We start from the raw sequence: 19,495 nt of genomic DNA, 5'->3' as shown, positions 1-19,495 counted from the left end.
GTAGAATCGAAACCTGCAGTGGAGGGAAGCTCGAAAGGAGTCGGGTGTACCAAATTCCCGGATGGCGATGGTTCAAAAGGGGGAGATGATGGCGTGAAGGAGGTAAGCAGGTGGAGGTTTGCCGACAAGAGGGGAGCGTAGTCGAGATTTGGGGAGTCAATGGATAGAGAGGCGAAGGGGAGGCCGAAAGTGGATGGACTGGGGAAAGAAACAAAGGGGGGCGTAACATTGATAAGCGGAACAGACGGACCCTGATAACCAGCGGGCGTAGAATCCGACGTAGGGTTAGGGCTTCGCCATATAGTAGCATAGGGGTTAGGGTCGGCGGAGTAGTCCACCTCCTCGAGCTCCATATTCGACATCCTGCAGCAAACTCGACGACAACGGAAGGCAATAGGTGACAACGAAAATGAAAAGCATCCAACCGTACGGTGAGGACGACAACACAAATGAACAGGTCATGTGAATTCACTGCAGACAATGAAACTCTAGCCGTGCTCCTTGTTCAGTGAAGCCACAGGTGCGTGGGTACAACTTTTCCAATTAATTTATAATTATATTAAAGTATGTTTTATATATAAATTATGTTGTTGAGAATACATCATGGTCATGTCCAAAAATAACACCCAAATACAAGTTGAACCACTAACTTAACATTTAAAAATGCTTTAACAATATATTAATAGACTACATCACTATATATATAGTAATATTATATATATTTTAATTTATCAATAAAATGATTAATTATTATTATCATTATTTTTTATATAAAAAGGAGATACTAAACTACAACACTACTATACTGGTTTAAAATTAGTGGCAAGATGGAAAGAATGTGCTAAAATCCAAAGCGGATAGAATCCCATGGGAAAACGAGATTGTGAATGACGTTTGAAGAAAGGTGTTACAATCGAGAGTAATTTAGGCTCGTTTGACGTGCAGAGATGTTGAAAGAGGGAGCTCTCCTCTCTCGTTGCTGCCCTCTTTTCCATTTCAATTCACATTTTCTCATTGCAAAGCGCTTGTCCCGCCTCCCGAGGTAACTTCTTAATCATTCTCTGCTATGTTGGATTGGATTGGTTAGAATTGGATACATATCACGCTAAGGGCGTACAGTTACCCTTTTCTAGTTTCACAAGAAGATTGCGGTGCGTGGCAATGGCATCGGCAACAGCAGTCAAGTCTAAAGTCATAGATTCTCATTTACATGTTTGGGCTTCTCGGGAAGAGGTCAGACCAAAAGCCATTTCATATTCATACTGCATTATATGGTTTAGATGAAGCTGTGCTTCCTTTTTTTCATGGGCTAATTAATTACGAATTTTCATTTGGCAGGCGTCCTCTGGGTATCCATACTTCCCCGGTCAAGAGCCATCTCTAAATGGAAGCAAGGATTTTCTGCTTCAGGCGAGAAATCGTTACCCACTACTTGCTTACCGAAGTTGAATGCATACTGAAACAAACTGGATTCTATTTCATATATGCTCAGATGGATTCTTAGAGTAGATCGTCAGGAGTTATCGAGAGACTCTGCTAAAGATTGTAATTAGAATCTCCCGAGCAAAACTCGAATCATGTTACTGGGATTTGTTTGATTGATCATTCCATAGGAAATGGTCCTATGTTAATCGAAGCTCCATTGTACCTCATGATCCTTTTTGAAATGAAGACCCTAATTCACTCACCATTAACCATTATTCCCTGCAGGCTGCAACAATGAACGTCCTCAGTTATTTTGGTTGGTAAATGGCATTTGTAGGTTCTTTGAATTGGTTGAGTTTTCATTGTTAAAGTATCTGGCTCACCGGTTAGGGATTTAAGGGTTAAGCTTTGCTAATAAGCTAGTTATCCCTTCTTTCCTTCTTTGATCGGCCCATCACAGCTCTCAATGAACATTGTACTTCTTATTTTGTTTTTATTTTTAATAAGTAACTGGACCTTTGCTAATGACACGGGCTCTACCTTAACCTTGGATGCCATGACTGAGAAGCACCTAATCCTTCAAAATGTACCTGGCGCTGCCTGTTGTAATGTCTCCGTGGGCCATCAATGTCATTAGGTTTTTCACTTTGTCTTTCAAGGTACGTTTCATCCCTTGGCCATCAAGGTCACCAGGACTTTCACCCAGTCTTGGATGTGGCAGGTAACTCTGTTGGCCTTACTAAAGCAGCCACACGTCTTCGAGGGGTTGTGACGGTAAGGCCACATGTCTTCGAGGGGTTGTGAACCACGGTCTCAGCATTGCAAGTGTTTTGGTGTAGTTGGCCACAACCCGCTTATAAGATGTATCGAGATTATCTTGATATACATTCTGCATATATCTATAGCTTACAGGGATCGTAAATGATGTGGGAGCATCGATGAAGTCATCCATCTCAAAATTTGCCAGGTATGGTTATTAGAAGGGTATTCTAACGTGATGACAGTGAAGAATGGCGGTATCAGGAATTGCCGAAACGATTTATAATGTTTCACTATATGTGCTTCCGCAGTTCCTTCTTGAATCTAAAATCGTCTGGAATATTTACTATATATGAGCTTATTTATAATATGTCAACTTGATATGAAAGAGTTCAACATCTAAATATAATTTATCTATAAGATTTTCAAACCATAAAGTAAATACTTTCTACATTTAAGTATTTAATTAAATCAGTCACTATAATCCCCACTAGCCCACATTAATGGTGAATGATTCAAATTGGAGCATTATTTATGTAGAAAACTGGGTAGCCTAGGAATTTTTATAGAAGAAGCCTACACTTATCGAGATAAAGTCCACAAGCTCAAGTGCGAGACCCTGTGTACTTAGGAGGGAGCCACTATCACCTCACCAACTCTCCTCTCATTTCTAGTCGACTCTCCTATAGCTCAAGGGGGTCCTCTGTAGTGGACTTAGGGATATGATGGCCCAATCAAACCAAGTTAACAGCCCCCAAGGGTTCTACTTCCATTACCACTAATCAAAGAGTTGAACAATTACAGTTTTATGTTGGAAGACATGATTGCTAGGGTTTTTAAGGGTAATTTCCAAATTTGATTTCAAATGGAAGATCCCTAAACACACACAATCAATGAATTTCAAGGTGGTTTCGGAGAATAAACACTAGCAAAATGTAATAAAGGATCTATAAAAGAAAATTGTGATGGACTATAGAAGATCAATACCATAGCTTGCCAATATTTTTTTGGGGCATATGGGGTCAAGGATCAACACACTTGAAGAGAAATGGAGTGGATTTACGTTCAAAGACTAGGGCAGACCCCACTTGTGTTTCCTAGAGTTTGTTGTCCTACAATCTTCAAAGATGGGATAAGGGAGTGAGCTCTATAGTCAGTTCCTCTCAAAAGAGCTTGATAGAGGGTTTGTTCAAGAGGGACAATAAGATAGAAATACCAGCAACACTTCGGTGAATATTTAATAACTATCATCCATAACCATAACCAAAATGAAGAAAGAACACTGACTCAAGTCATCATGCATCCATCAAGATCTACCAATATTCATCCATGAGAAGACTATACACCAACAAAATCCTCCAAAGGTCACTCTACTTATTTCTCCATAGCCAAAATTAGGAAACAAGAAAATTTTCAGTAATTTCAGACTTGCTAAGCTATTTCTCCCCCTATCCAAACCATGAGAGAATGAGAGGAAGTGCACCTCTATTTATAGTGAAGGTGCTCAACTTCTTTTACATTAAATTGTTAATTTTCTGGACTAAAAGCCTTAAGCTAGCCGAAGGAAGGGCAAAAGGTCCCCTTCAATAATTAAATAATAAAAAATACAGTTAATGTGGGATATTCATATCAAATTGTTAAACTCACACAAATGATTGACAAATTTAGATAACGAGTGTGATGCTTATTATTCACAAAGATGCACATATTAATACATTGTCATTGACCCTTAGTTTCATATTCCAAGAGGTCCCTTGGACTTCCAGGACTGTTGGATTTCTTGCACACCAACCCTTACGGATTAGGTGCCCAACTTTCCTCCTCTTAATCTAAAGGGGTGTATATGAGTCCAAGAAGAGAGCTGAAATACAAAATTGCAAAAATGCATGGCAACCAATGGCTGAATGTGCTTTCTAAAATGGTGGCTTTTAAGGAAGACCACAAACCAAAAGAGGTGAGAGAACTCGAGGTCTCTACCGGTGGTGGTTTAAGGATGACCACCAACTCTGGGACTAAAGCTTGATGCAGTTCTTGGAACAGTGTTGAATTTGGCTAGAAGTTGAAGTCTTTTGTTGCTGGAAGTGCTCCTTAATAATGGTTTATAGATGATTGCAAACTGATGTAGCAAAAAATGAAGTCTTTTGTTGGTGGTGGTTTAAGGAAGGCCACCAACCAAAAACATGCTCATGGAGCATTACTCTATTTCTGGCTACATCTTGTTGAAAATTGTAGCGAGTGAAGGTCTTTTGGCTTGTGCCTTTTCTAGAAAGGCCACGAGTTTGTCTTTCTCTTAGAATGATGCGAATTCATGAGTTAGACTTCAGTTCATGTGTAGTGTTGGAGGATCAATTACGTGGAGCCTTCTTTAGTTGAACTACAGGATTGGGTGGGAGTGCCAGTTTAGATAGAACGAGTTGGAACTTTAGTCATTGATTGAAGGAAGGACAAGTTGTGACTTCGGTGTTGATTGGAGAGAGAAAGAGTTCACTCTCAGTTAACTTGTTAATCAACCACTTGAGTTCTAAATTTGAACTACCCTAATTTTTTGTTTTTTTGTTTTGTTTTGTTTTCTGAGTAAAGACTAATTCTATTAAGATAAGAAGAGTATAGTACAATCAAGCTTGCATGCAAGCGAAGCAAAAAAGCAAGGGAGCCTAAGGAGATAGGCTCCACCTTGCTCCTTGGCGAAGAACCAGGAGAGGACTATAGAGAGCACGGAATAACAAAGAACTGTGACTTAGCAGAGAGAATTACCCTGAGGGGGCTGTTACTATCACACGACTTTTTTTCCCTTTTTTCTTGCTTACTTTGACCCATCCAGTAGAGTTTGGCTGAGCCGAAACAAGTTGAAGACTAATCTGCCCTGGCGGCGGAATATCCTTATCAGAGTCTGAGGACGAAGTAAGATGAGAACGTTTCTGGGATATCTGAGAGACGGAGGGGTTTGCCGGATCGTCCAAGGGAGCTTCCAGCGGAATCTCAACGTTCTGCCCATCTGCTACAATTTCCTCCTCATCCGAACTGGAGGAATCTGAATCGTCCGTAAGAGGAGGAGGCACACAGGAATTCCAACTTTTGGACTTGGGCTTGCGCTTCAGATTCTTCTTTTTGTCGAGGTACTGGGGACAGGTACTTTGGAGGTGTCCTGTTTGATGACAATGGCGGCAACGGAAGGCTGTATTCTCGTAATCCAAGGTTTGAGTCCAATGGAAATCTCCATACTTAAGATTAATCTGATCCGGCAGTCCTCTGCTAATATCTATTTCTGCACAGATTCTACCGTAGGTATAGAGCCCATTTGCCTTCCGAGAAGAATCTACAGCCAGGTAGCGTCCTAAAGTGTCTGCAATGGCTATGAAGACCGAGATATGCCATAGATGCGCCGGAAGGTTCGACAGCCTGACCCAAATGGGAATCTTGGTGATAACAACTGTAGAAGGGTCGAAGTCTAGAAACCAAGGAGTAAGAAAAAGCCCAACCGAGCCCCAGAACCAAGGGCCTCACGTTAAGGCTTTCTGGTAATCTTCATCTCGGTCAAAAACAACAATGAAGAATCCTTTTGAACATAAGTATATCTGGCTTTTTTTAGTCCAGTTGGTATGGATCCATTGGTATAGATCTGATGTGCGAGGCCATAACCCATTAAATCTGCATACAAGTGCGGATTCTGCAAAAAGTTGATAGCGATCATCGATCCCAGGATGGGAGAGATTGATGGAAGGAATGTCCTCTGATTTATCTACCAGAAAAGGCTTTGGAGCCTCAAATGGATGGCCTGCTGTTGAAGAGGGTTGTGAATGAGTAGCATCTTTGCGGACAACCTCTTTATAAGAGAAAGAAGGGGCAGAGGAGGTCTGCCTGAAGGAACCCCCTCTCAAACGAAAAGTAGCTACAATAGAGGCGTCCCTCTGAATGCTGTAATAGGAAAGAGGAAGGGTATTCATAAGTTGCTTACCCTTGTGTATCAGTCTGAGGCAAGATGAGGGGATCCCTAGCCGGCATTCAAGATTTTGCAAGAGGTCCTGCACAAGATCCGTTGCGCGTGCCCATTGCATTGTTGTCTTGCCCGAGAGGTTGACTTGGATCTGGAAAACATGTGAATCTTCATGCAGATCTGGTTCAGATCTGGCCTCTGCTACCCGGCTCCAACAGGTCCAGGATTTCTTAGAACCATGGCGATGATAGGGAGGGTTATTCACCAGCGATTTAGGTTCTGGTTCTTCTGCAGATTCCTTTCTATTGTCCACAAAGCTCCGTGGGTAAATGTCAGTGTAGTCATTGATGGCGTAGTTGCCAGAAAACCTGGCAATAGAACCCGGACGCAGACAGAGGCTCCTTCCGGAATAGGTTTCAAGTGCAGCCTAAAATCTGCAGTTAGGGCACCTGGGATGAGCAGGTATCTTCCAGCGTTGGCTGTGGGATTGAAAACAGAGACTATTCCCTTTCTCTGTGCATGGATAACACAACTCAGCTCGGTTCCCGCCTCTGAATCGGCGCCAGATTTCGCCACTGCTTCGTCAGTTTTGTTCAATGCCTGCTTCCACATTTCGGCTTCTACCGCATTAGCCGGAACAACAACGGCCTTTGGTGATGGCGGCCTCGCCTGTGCATCTCCAGAAATCTCCGTCAAAGGAGAAGGGTTTGCTGCTGCGGCGGCCTGTAGTAATTTGACGACGCGGCCATGTCCGAACACTCTGTGTACCGATCTGAACTTCTGGGGTTCGCTCTGCGGAAAATATGGCGCGAGTACGCATTTATCTGAACATTTTTTTCTCTGGATCCTGCAACCACTGCATGCAGAGGTCTCTTCCTTCCAACCAGACAGATCGCTCATCTTGCCGCTAATATTTGTTGTCACGGCCCGTGCAGCAGAGCTCGAAACCTTGGAACCCTAGTTGCAGAGCGATCTCTCGGCAGAAACCTAATTCCCGCGCTTCTTGTTAATTATTTGAACTACCCTAATTTATGTAATGTCCCCAATTAAATTAATTTTGTTAAGAAGAATTTCCATTTTTGCAATTTGGGCGTTGGGAATGTTTTGGCATGTAAAACTTAGGAAAAGTGGGTTGAGGGAGTCCCCACTTAATTTTTGGAGAAATGGAGGCCACCAACATTAGAGAAAAAGAAAATTAAATTGGTAGTGGGGATGTGGGGGCCACCCAAAGGGGGAATTCGAACCCCTTAGGAAAATCGAGCTAGGGAGAAGAAGGGAGAGAAAGGAGGTCGAATTGGTGGAGCCCACAAGGAGAGAGGGGGGGCAACAAAGATAAATAGAAGGAAGAGGCACCATTTTGGGGGCTTTTTGACAAATTGAATTTTTGATTTCGAGTACTCTTGAGCTGCTTAGCCAAGACTACCAGTGCTACTTAGCACAAGGAGATTTTCGGACGGAGATCTTAGCTCTCTCTTCGGTGGACTTAGAGTGCCACCCTTGGAGAGAATTTCAGAGCTTATTAGAGAAGAGATTGTTGGAGTTTGCGGGTCATTTCCAGCCATAATTTAGCGAGTTCGAACCTCTAGGAGGACGCAATGCTTGAATTCGTTTTACTTGGTTTTGGGGTCTGCAAGAGGAATCTCAGCAGGAGAAATTAGGAGAAAATTCCTTGATATTGGACCAAACTTCATGGGGAGTTTTAGGGCTGGATATTGTTGCTCCAGTGAAAACCAACTTCGACATTTCTAGGGCTCGTGTAGTCCTTTCTTGGGCTGAAATTCGTGGGGCTGTTTGCTAGCTGGGTTGTGCAAGGATTGAGGAGGAATTCACTCTCATCTTCCGAGAGAATTTTATAGGGAGCTCTACAGTCTTTGGGGGAGGAATCGAGACTAGAATTGTAGTAGTGGCTTGAGGGGGACGCAAAACCAACAAAGGAGGGCGTAACACAAAATTGGGTAACTCTGGGAGGTCAGAATCAACCTGAAACGTTTTTGCATTTTGTTGGCCTAGCATCAAGGAGCCTGCTCCTAATTTTGCAGAATTTTTTGGAGGAGTTTTGGTGTCCCAAACAACATAATTTTTTTGTAGTTAATTGGTAGCTAATTGGGAGGAGTGAGCTTAAAGTTGGGGTCTTGGGTGGTTAGTAAAATTTGCCCAAACCCTTTCTGGGTTTTTGTGGGTTTTAGGTGGGGAGACTTTAGCAAAAATTGCAGAAATTTCTGGGCACTTTTGAGGGGTCAAATACAGGTTTGTTTCTAGTTGCAGTAGTGGTTTACAGTGTACACCAAGCAAGGCGCAATTTTTTGTGGGAACTTCTTCGACACTTGTAGCCATTGATTTGACACCTGGGTTTGGCCTTGCCTGATGTAGCAAGCTCAGGTTTCTCTTATCACAATTATTTTACTCATAATTTATTATATTAATACAATGGCTTAGACTTTTTGCCCACATTTTAGTGTTTATTTGTGTATGGCTGTGCATGCTTGAATTGCATAGATGTAGTTAGTTCTTGGCTTCTGTTATCTACTGTATTTTTCCATTTGGAACCTTGCAATTTAGCATGGAATCATGGATCGAATCTATAAAGGAAGGGCAAAGGCACAAGGATTATTCATTGTTGTGTGCACAAGTTTTGTGAGAACAATTCTTTGTTGAGCTGTGCGTATCCTTGAGGAGCAAGAGTGCACGAGTTTTGGGAGTAGATTTGCGCTACAAAATAGGTGGCCAAGTGCACACAAAAAGATGAGCCTAGTGTGCTATAAAATAGGAGATTTTGTGCTCAGGGAGATAGGCCTAGTGCGCAAGGAAATAGGGATAGGAAGTGCACAAAGGATTAGGAGCAGTGATGAAGGGTTTGCAGGGTGAGTCCAAGCTAGTTTAGCAGGAGAACACGTGTGTTCTCAGAGAGACAGATTGCCTTGTAAAGATTCAATTGCTCAAGCTCAATCAATAAAATATCACAACAAAGAAAGTAGGTTTTCCCATTTGGGTTTCCTAAGTAAACAAACATGTAAATTTGTGTGATCGTGTTTTTACCTCTCGATTATTTTCTGCTGCTTATAAGTTAAGAAATTCTGTATCTTGGTGAAAGTAAATTTGGTTTTAGTATCTGTTTATCTTGTTTTTAGTTATTCATCTAAGAAGTTGTAGAATTTCGTGGAAATTTAACATGGTATCAGAGTAGAGTTCAACATAAAGACCAACACCAAATTGTTCAGTAAGTGAAGAGCACAGTATAAGCAGGCGACTTGTGTTAGAGTTTTGAAGAGAAATTTTTGGATAGCAGGATGACGTTACAAGGACTAAGGGCAGATCACTGGTCATGGATGGAGCATATATGAATGGTGTTGGAAGATAATGGGGTGCTAGAATTTGTGAAGAATCAAATAGTTCCACCTCAAGATCCCCAACAATTGAGACAACATAACAAGAATGACACCAAGGCAAGGACGATCATTCTTGAGGGGGTCAAAGACCATATTATCCCTCATATCCATGGGAAGAAGACAACATATGAGATGTTTAAAGCTATCTTAGATATGTATCAAGGTTCCAGTGATGCCAGGAAGCTTGCTCTCAAAGACAAGCTAAGAAATATCCAGATTAGCAAAGGAGAACCCATCATCACATATCTTTCGAAGTTCACTCAGGTTCGGGATGAGCTAGGTGGTGTGGGGGTGACTGTACCAGACAATAACCTTGTGAGTCTCGCTCTTCTAGGACTTCATAAGTCTTGGGAGAATTTCCAGGATGCAGTCAGTGGCAGAGAAAATCTACGAGGATGGGAGAGGCTATGGAGTGATTACGTCCAAGAAGAAATCTAGAGAGGGACGAGAGATGGGAGAGTAGCTAAGACAAAGGACAAGGAGAACTTTGCCATGGCAGGAAAAGGTAGCAAAGCCAAGGGTGAGAAGAGTAGAGGGAAAGTCGAATCTAGTCAGAAGGGTGAGAAGAAGAAGAAGGATTTGAGCAAGATTAAGTGCTTCCATTGCTATGAGTTTTGGCACTATGCCACTAAGTGTCTTAATTGGAAGAAGGGGTCCAATAAGGGTCATATGGCTGCATCAGTTGTGGTAGATGGGTTTGATTTCTCAGTTCGAGAAAATTTTCTCATTGATAGCTTTCATGGCAAGCTTAGTAGGAAGCAACCCATGGTATATTGATTTCGGACCATCCTTCCACATGATTGGGAATAAGAGATATTTCAGCCAGCTGGAGGAGAAGGTGTTAAATTATGGTATGTTCTATGCTTAGAGCAGTTTACTTATTTTCTTCTTATTAGCCACAAATTAGCAATCACATATACATTAAGTAAAGTGCAGATAGAACATTAAACGATCAACATAAAGCAAGCCAAGACAAGAGACACAAGATGTGGCAGCTAGCTAGGGACAAACCCTAATGCGGGGAAACCCTTTGATCAAATCTTCTTTTATCTTCAATAGTTCAGTAGAGAGAAATAGTACAAAATCAGAATTCTATAATTTTATATTAGCAGCAGCAAACCCTAGATCAACAAAGTCAAACGAGTTGAAATTGACCTCCAATATGCATGGTCAATTTCCGGTCAACTAGCCCTCGAACAACTTGAAGAAACAACCCTTGAACAGCCCCAAAAACATAGTCAGATTGACTGAAGTCAACCTGCTGCCCAAAACTAGGGCAGTCAACGCTGGTCAAACCTGTGGACGGATTGCCTCGATTTTTGTGCCAAGATCTGCAGCCACACCAAAACCACACCCTTGATGAGTCAACGCTTGGTCAACGCAGGTCAAAGAGACCTTCAGCAGCTTCTGCGTCCTCCTTTTAGCATCCTCCTTGCCCTAATGCGTCCTCCTTCTTCCCACGTATGAGCTGCTCCTTGTATAACCCAAAGCTAAGGAGAGAGAGAGAGAAGAACGAGTGAGATGAGATGATGAGAAAATGAATCAACCTCTCTTGTATTTATATGATTCACTGGGCATGTGTGCCACACATTTAACTGCTCGCCGACCTTGACAATTTGTCAAGTAAATACAAATAAATTCATATCTCCATAAATACTTGTCGGAATCGAATGATCTTTAGATCAATCCTACACCTCTTGACAAGAGGAATCTAGGAAAAATATCAGCTGCCATAAATGAGGTGACCCACATGGAGTTTGGCCCTAGTTGCCAATTTTAACATAAGGACATGTAGTTTCAGATTGAGCTAGGAGATGATGGCAAGTACGAAACCATGGGAGTTGGTACTGGTAGTTTTCAAAGCGAGTTAGGTAATCCTTTCCATCTCAGAGATGTCCTCTATGTTCTAGGGTTGGAGAAGAACTTTTTTTCAGTGACAACCGTAGAGGACAAGGGCTATGATGTCATCTTCAGCAGAGGTAAGGGTTACCTCAAGCACTTAGCTTCTAGATCTGTGAAGAAGATAGGTGTGAGGATGAAGAATATCTACATATTGCAGGTTGAAACATGCACAACCTTGAGCAACAAGGCAGGTAGTGAGTAGAGAAGTGATATGGGAGAACTTTGGCACAAGTGCATTGGACACTTGCATCATGGGGCGTTGAGGATTCTTCAACAAATAGCCATAGGACTACCAACATGCAATTTTGAATAACTTGGAGTGTGCAAAGGGTGCACACTTGGCAAGTATGCCAAGTTATCTTTCTAGGGCCGAGATGACGGAGCCAAAGGGATTTTGGTGTTGGTGCATTCAGATGTATGTGGGCCCTTCTCTTCTTCATCACTTATGAGACACAAGTATTATGTTACTTTCGTAGATGATTATTCTCAGAAAACTTGGATCTTCTTTATGAAGAAGAAGGAGGAGGTCTTCTCCAAGTTCATGGAGTTTAAAGACCTTGGTAGAAAACTAGACTGTGAAGAAGATCAAAGTATTGAGGAGTGATAATGGTGGGGAATATGTCTCCAATGCCTTCAAGGATGTGTGTGCCAAGGAGGGCATTAGGAGAGATTTGATTTTCAACTATTGCCGATGATTTCAACAGTATTTCAACAAGGAGAAGGTAGCCAGTCTTCTACAAGGATAGGTAGCCAATTAGCAGCAAGGAAAAGAGTGGCCATACAACACAACAAATTAGGCCGTATTGTCGTATGGTTCTGTACAAGCATACATATTTGAGGGTAGGCTGCCTCGATTTTCGTGCAAATTGTAATTTTCAGGTTTGCTGTTTGTTTGATTAATTCTCAGAGCCATTTTTCCCTATAAGGGAGCTCTTGTAAGTTCTGAAGATAATTTTGAATGATGAACTGATCTAAAAGGGTAGAAATATTTGTGCATTGTGTGTGATTGCTTTTCTCATTTTTCACTACATGCAAAAGTTAAAATTACCAACAATTAACTAGATTTGATTTATTTAGATAGGCGGATTTAGGATATTTTAACATTTTCTATTTTTACCAGTTTTTTTTTTCGACTGTTATGATTTTTTCAGTTTTCGTACTTGTTTCCCACCAAAAGTGGGTACCCCTAGAAGAGCATTCCTTCTATTCATCTTCTTCCAACAGACAACTAGTAGCCCCTGAGAGCTACCTTGTAGCCGATGTGATGTGCCACTTTATCTCTGCTCCCTGTATCAGTTGTATGTTTCCTCGTCCTTTTGTTGAGACAATATGTTAGAAGGTGGGAAATCTGACTCAAAAGGTATGTTTTTCATTGTGCAATCGGGTGCTTATGCTTATTTTCATTTGGGCATTTTGGGCATGGATTATTGGGTGACTTGAAGAAGGAAGGGCTTTGAGCGTGGTTTTGTTCCCTCATCTTAAATGGGGGGTTAATCTTCAATCCCAGTCTTGTGGGATCTTCCCTATTGGCCTGAAGGGCACTACTTGGGAAACCTCAATTTTGGTAGCATGGTCCCAATTTCCTGTTCCACATCTTTCACTCCACTCCGCACATTACAGACCCTATTTCATTATTTTGCTTCTCTGGGTCCACAAGGCACTGACACAATCCCCTCCCCTTGTCCACATATCTGGGTCGGGCTTGGAAACATTTCCCGGGAGGTTGATATAGCTAAAAGAAAGTTAAAAGCGTATAATGGCCACAAGCAAGAAACAAAATAAAAAATTCATAAAATACAAAAGATGGTCGAGACATTTAATATAGCACATGGGAAAAAGCTAAACATGAGCTCTACCCTTTATCATTATGGCCATCACCCTGGTTCCTTGGGTCCATGAGTGCCCCTTTCACATCATAAAGGAACCCATGTAGATCCCAACCCTCGGTGGGCGATGAAATACCCCACCTCAAGGGGGTAATAATTGCTATACATCATTTACAACATGCTCTCATTTCTTGGAGCCCCAAGTAGCAATACAAAGAAAAATCAAGAAAAGGCAAAAGGAAATAAAGAACAGTGGAAAAACAAAGGTTGGGATAACTCATGTAACCACGATTGCTCCCTCCTCACATCTATATGCCCAATATGTGGACATCCCTCATCATTGCTATCCTTGTACCCATGGCACTGGCCTTAAGACCCCTGTTTCCCATCGATTTGATCATCATTTACATGCTGCCTATTAGTTGAAGGATGTACCAAGGACTTGTCTTTCCCCTTAGGGGTTGGGAACACTTAATAGGATCATTTATTAACCACTTCTACTTAGGGAGGTAACACTACTTCGAGATTAAAGCCCCAAATTTGGAAGAGAAGCCCCATATGAAGTCTCAATATGCCCTTGACTAACAAGCTTGGTTCACTTACATTCACTAATGATTAATTGTCCCTGATGGTGAAGATGTAACACTAGACATTATGTGTGATTGGCAGGTGGTTTCATCATGGGCTGGGCAACTTAATTGGGGCCTAAGTCCACTAGAGGAGCATATGACACCCTACAGGTGAAGCGTTGAGAGCCATGGGACTCCTATTACTTGCAAAGCATCATTTCACTACATGGGCGCTTTCAACACCCTCAACAGTCTGCACTTTGCCCCACATTATTCATGAGATGATGCACTTGGACCAATGTGCCCCTAATTGATTTAGCAATATATATGGGTTTTGGTAGTTGATCTGAGGCCTAGATGAGGTTTGAATTGTTATTGAGACATGGGAGGGCTAGCATCATCATGTGAGCCCTCAATGTTGGAGTAGATACAGGATGTTCTATCACCAAGAGACCCATGAGACCCATTTTGTGCCCCAAACACAAAATTGAGGTCCACTAGATGGTTTGCATAGATATCTAGGAGCCAATCCTTAGTAGATGATTTTGGGAGCCCTCTCTACTCATTTTGGCACAAAGAGAGCTCAAGGCATGCGTCCAACAGGTCCATGCAATGATGACATTAGCATTTAGACCCTCTTGTGGGTTTATCTTTATAATTTTACATTGGCTATGTGGTTGGCTTGTAACCACACTTAGTTTTTTCCCTCCATGAAAACTAAGAGGAGCTTTAGGTTAATATTAGACTTGATTGGACATGTATAAATAGATGAGACTAGATGATTTGCATAGATATCTAGGAGCCAATCCTTAGTAGATGATTTTGGGAGCCCTCTTTACTCATTTTGGCACAAAGAGAGTTCAAGGCATGCGTCCAACAGGTCCATGCAATGATGACATTAGCATTTAGATCCTCTTATGGGTTTATCTTTATAATTTTACATTGGCTATGTGGTTGGCTTGTAACCACACTTAGTTTTTTCCCTCCATGACAACTAAGAGGGGCTTTAGATTAATATTAGACTTGATTGGACATGTATAAATAGATGAGAGCTCTTTGTTTATTTTTATTTTTAACCTTTTTTTTTTGATTTAGTCCCATTTTAATTGACTTTAATTGATTCTTTTGACTCCTTATTTTTGACCTTTAGTGGATTGACCTTTAGCCGTTAGTAGTAATTGTTTCTCTACATCACTCTACTTATTTAATTTGATGCCCAAATCTGATTCTCCATCTTGTCCTGACGATGAACCAAACCGAATGGTTCGAAATGCATCGACAAAACTTTCTCTAATGTGATTATCCCCAAAAGATTTATGAACACATAAGATGAGAGCTCATTTTAGTCTCTCATCATCATCTCTTGGACAATTCAACTCATTAGAAGAATTTCGGACTTGTTCCTTCTTGGCTATTGGAGATCTATTGGATGCATTTTGATATTTGGAAGCTATGTTTGATTTTTTTTGGAGCTTACTTCTTTGGATAGTGGATGGATATACTATTATTGACATGGTGCCTTGTAAGTGCTTATTGTTGAAGATTTTCTATCTTGAAATTGTCTAATGTATGGAATTGTTGCTTCTAGGTTATGCTATTTTGCGCCCTAATTGATGAAAATTAATTTTGAAAGGCTATCTAGCTGAGTATTGCATATGTTATTCATTGTACGACATGCAATGAATGTTCCTAGTTGAGGAAATCTTTAATCTCTCCACCAAACTCTTTTTTCTTTTGCAGTGGGTAAATGCAAAAGTTGATACCTAGGGCATCAATTTTTAGCATCCTTAGAAAGGATCTAGCTTATCTATCTCATCCTTGAGTCCATATTCTTGAAGGACAAGGCACTATCCAAGTCATTGGTGATCAATCCTAAATTTTATCTATACCTTTCTCTCCTTAAAATTGGTTCTTTTAAGGTTAGGGCGAAAATCTAGGGCTTGCAGCAAAATTTTAGGGAGGCTTTTTGGTGGTTTGAGAGCCTAAACATCAAGCTTAGGGTCTAGGCTACCTAATCTACGAGTTTTGTGGCATCCACTCAAATTTCATCCATAAAATCTCTTGCCCTAGGTGTTGCTCTAAGAGGGAAACCCTAGTCTCTTTTCCCCTCAACTTGAGGACTTTCTTGGGGCTTCATGAGCCTTGGCTTAGTTGCATATCATTGTAAGAAACCTTTTCACTTGGGCCTTGACCTTGTGAATACCTATCACCATCGAAAAATCTTGAAACCCTTGGTCTCGTGTCTTCTCTTCTAGGGATTTTCTTTTAGAGCATTTAGCTTCTTTGAAGCCTTGAATAATTGTTGAGTCTCTCTCTTGAATGAACTCTAGCTGGATCGCTTTGTGCTTTATATCAAGCATATCTATGTTAAATGAGCTCCCTCCTACTAGGACTCCTCCCATCGGTGAAAGTCCGTAAAGAGTAGGGGGTTTTGGCTGAGATGACATTGCACCTCTACCCCATTGTTAGCACTTTGTCTAGCTCTTGTCTTGTAGGGTTTCCCTCTCCAAGGCCTGCTAGATTTTGTGGTAATAATACCCTTGCCGATTTGTTCTCAATGCCAACTTTTTCAACATTGGTCTAAAATGGTTTTGGAAAAATTACCTTTCAGGTAGACCGAAGGGTCCATTGCCCTTTGTTGACTCGAGGCTAAAGAGCATTCCTCAAACTGAAACAAGCTCTTGAAAATTGCACCCCAAAGATGTTTAGCAATGTGCATATCTAAATCTTCCTCTCTAAAGAAGAAATGATAGTATGTGAGGAGTTTTTTTGACCCATTGATGATAACATGAGAATGGTTTTTGTGTGTATGATAAGGGGTTGTTATGTAACACTATAGAGAAGATTGAAGAACTAAAAATGAGTTGCAAGAGGCCTTTGAGATGGAAAGTTTTGTCCTACTTCATTAATGTTTAAGAGTGGACATATAATAGATTAATGACATCATCTTCGTGTTCTTGACTAAATATGCACAAGAGATATTTAAAGGGTTTAATATGGCTACTTGTAATGTAGTGGTAACTCATATTGAAATGAGATTGAATTTATCAACTTTTGAAGACTCAAGGCTAGTGGATGCAATGTTTTATAGGCAATGAGTAGGGAATTTGATCTAATTTACTACAACCTCTTCAGATTTGAGTTATGCAATTGGGATTGTATCACAATCTTTTGGCATGTTCGTACAAGATTCTTTGGAAAGAAACAAAAGAGATTCAAGACATGTGAAGCATACTTTTTGCTATGGACTTGATCACTTGTAGGGTGATAACTTCAAGTTAGTTGGGTATACATATTCAAATTAAGTAGTTGCAATACATGAAAGAAAATTAACTATGAGTTACTCATTCAACATGGTATTGCAAGTGATTTTGTGAATTGGAAAGAAGTGACCAAATGTTGCACTATCCTCCACATAGGAAGAGTCTAAAGCAATTATGAGTGCACTGGGTGAGGAAATGTAGCTAAGAGCGTTGTTGGTGATATAAAATTCAGCAAACTCAAGCCACACACCTCTATTGTAATAATCAACAAATGCAATTGATGAAGAATCTAATATTTCAAGCCAAACCTAAGAATATTGAGATCCATCTGCACTTTATTAGGGTGTAGGTACCAAACCAAGAAATTAAAGTACTGTATTACAGAATTGAAGGTTGACTTGCGGATATTTTCACAAAGGTGTTGAGAAAGGATATTTTTCAATGCTTCAAAGAAATGCAGTGTAAAAGAGAGTAAAATAGTCACTAATTGGGTCTCACATACATGCTTTGAAATTCAAGACATCTTCCATTCCGTGCATTTTCTGAAAGTTGTTGCATTATGATGTGTTTGATGTTTTAAAAATAGTGCTTCTTTCTTTTCTAGAATCCTTTGCTTCCAGGTATTTACCATACCAAATGAGGCTATTTTGAGCATGTTTGATAACTTGGTTTAAGAAATGGCTCTATGTTGATAGTATAATTAAGGATGAGATAGGATGGAATAAACCTTGATAAATAAGCTTTTTAGAAACTTCATTCAATTCCTTGGGTGGATTTTCAATAATTGCCTCTTTTCCACGTTTCCTATTGTCAAGGGTCCTCGATAACCGTTCTAGTGTTTTTCTTTTCAACGTTAATTTTAAGCTATCTTACATGGCTGATGGTGTATGTTCGTTATATGAAAAGCTTTCTGGGCAACCAACCCACTTGTTAAACTACTTTTGCCATACTACTTCCATAACGTCCTCGAGTCTGATTTATGTCCAACTTGGATGGGATTATTTATCATTTTTCTTTACTTCTCTTTAGACTTTCACATGTGAATGAAATTGACATAGATTCAGATTTAAATTTTAGACGTTCTAGTTACTTTGCTTAACTACATGATCATAAGTTAATCTTCATGTATCCCATTGAATTGTTTTGGTCATTATGCATGCAAATATAATTTTCCTTTCCTTTCTCTAGTGCATGGAGGATGCTGCTGTTGATGGAGCATTAATTGTTCAGCCCATCAATCATATGTTTGACCATTCCTATGTCAGCAGGTATGCATAAAATTCTGGAACTCTTTTTAGTTTTTTCTGTCATGATTTCTATTTGAATCGGAAAGAGCACGTCTTGAAAATTAATTTTGACAACATATTTAGGCTTGGTTGGTTAGCTACAAGTGTTTTTGAAGTGAAAGTATAGTTATTTAATACAAGGCCTTAGACTCTTAAATCATGCACACATATGATATGAAGTTGTAGTGTTGAATTTCTGAATACCAGATCTGATTGATATTCCCAACAATATTTTATACCTAGAAATTATTTAACCCAGTAATTTTTTTTTTCTGAAATTGCTGAATAATAATACACTGGTATTTTATCAATAAAGATTTCCAGCAGAAGCACAAGTAGAAAATCAATCACATAACAGAGAATTTAAACCCTCTAATTTATCCTTCACTTCTATCACTTGCAAATTTGGAATAAATAAGGGCTCCCTTACAGGGAAAATGGCCCACAAAGAATTACTGAATTTATATAGCAAATTGAACCTGAAAATCTCAGGCCCCTGGAAATACTCAGCCCTTTGGAAAACACAACCCTTGGAAAATTTTGGCCCTTGGAAAATTCGACTTCCCCAAATCTGCAATTCAGGTTCCTCTCTCCTAACCTTGTATGGCTCAGGCACTGGATGATCCTCTTGTCCTCAACTAGGCTATGACTTGTACTCTCTTCTGTGCAAGCCTACAAGTTGGATCTCATCCCCCCTGGAAATTCAGCCTTCTAAATGTTAAATCTACAAATACCAGCCCATATTTATTTTTTCACGACAATTAATTTTATTCGAAGTGGTTGCATTCAATGTGTTGGAAGAAACACGAAAATATGCCTGTTACCCACCATCCATGGGTGGTAATCATAGGAGATTTTTTTTCTCCTAGATGGTTTTCAACCAACAGCTAGCAGCCTCGTGCAGCCACCAGATAGCTCGATGTGCCACTGTCTCTACCACTTGAGCCAGCCATGTGGTCCCTCGCCCATCTGTTATGACCGTATATTTGAAGGTGTGCCTCTCGACCCCGAAGGTATGAGTTTTCCTTGGTATAGTTGAGTAATTTGGTTTACTTATCATGGACACTTTTGGGCATGGATTGGTGGGGGGATTCGGCGGAAAGAGTGGGCTAGGTCTGTACTTTTGTCTCCTTTGCCCGATTTGG

General features: G+C 40.5%; 1 protein-coding gene across 2 annotated transcripts in view; it reads left to right on the top strand.

The window, feature by feature from the left end:
• The first annotated feature begins 814 nt into the window (after positions 1–814).
• LOC149202551 (catalytic/ hydrolase) overlaps positions 815–19,495 on the top strand; it is a 392,521-nt gene continuing 373,840 nt past the window's right edge. Inside the window, exons 1-4 of one of the 2 annotated variants that reach the window (XM_089403182.1) lie at positions 815–1,042; positions 1,134–1,233; positions 1,339–1,410; positions 18,253–18,332. In XM_089403182.1, the coding sequence (XP_089259308.1) occupies positions 948–1,042; positions 1,134–1,233; positions 1,339–1,410; positions 18,253–18,332 (347 nt within the window). In that variant the 5' untranslated portion in view covers positions 815–947. Of the gene's footprint in view, positions 1,043–1,119; positions 1,234–1,338; positions 1,411–18,252; positions 18,333–19,495 lie in introns of both variants that reach the window. The other variant, XM_089403183.1, reaches the window with a different exon arrangement.

The sequence above is a fragment of the Pinus tabuliformis genome, chromosome 2_1 (assembly GCF_031772625.1).
Source record: "Pinus tabuliformis cultivar Carrire ecotype Pingquan chromosome 2_1, CPIR1, whole genome shotgun sequence".
In the NCBI taxonomy this organism is placed as follows: domain Eukaryota; kingdom Viridiplantae; phylum Streptophyta; class Pinopsida; order Pinales; family Pinaceae; genus Pinus; species Pinus tabuliformis.
This window is presented reverse-complemented; position numbering and strand designations above follow the sequence as displayed.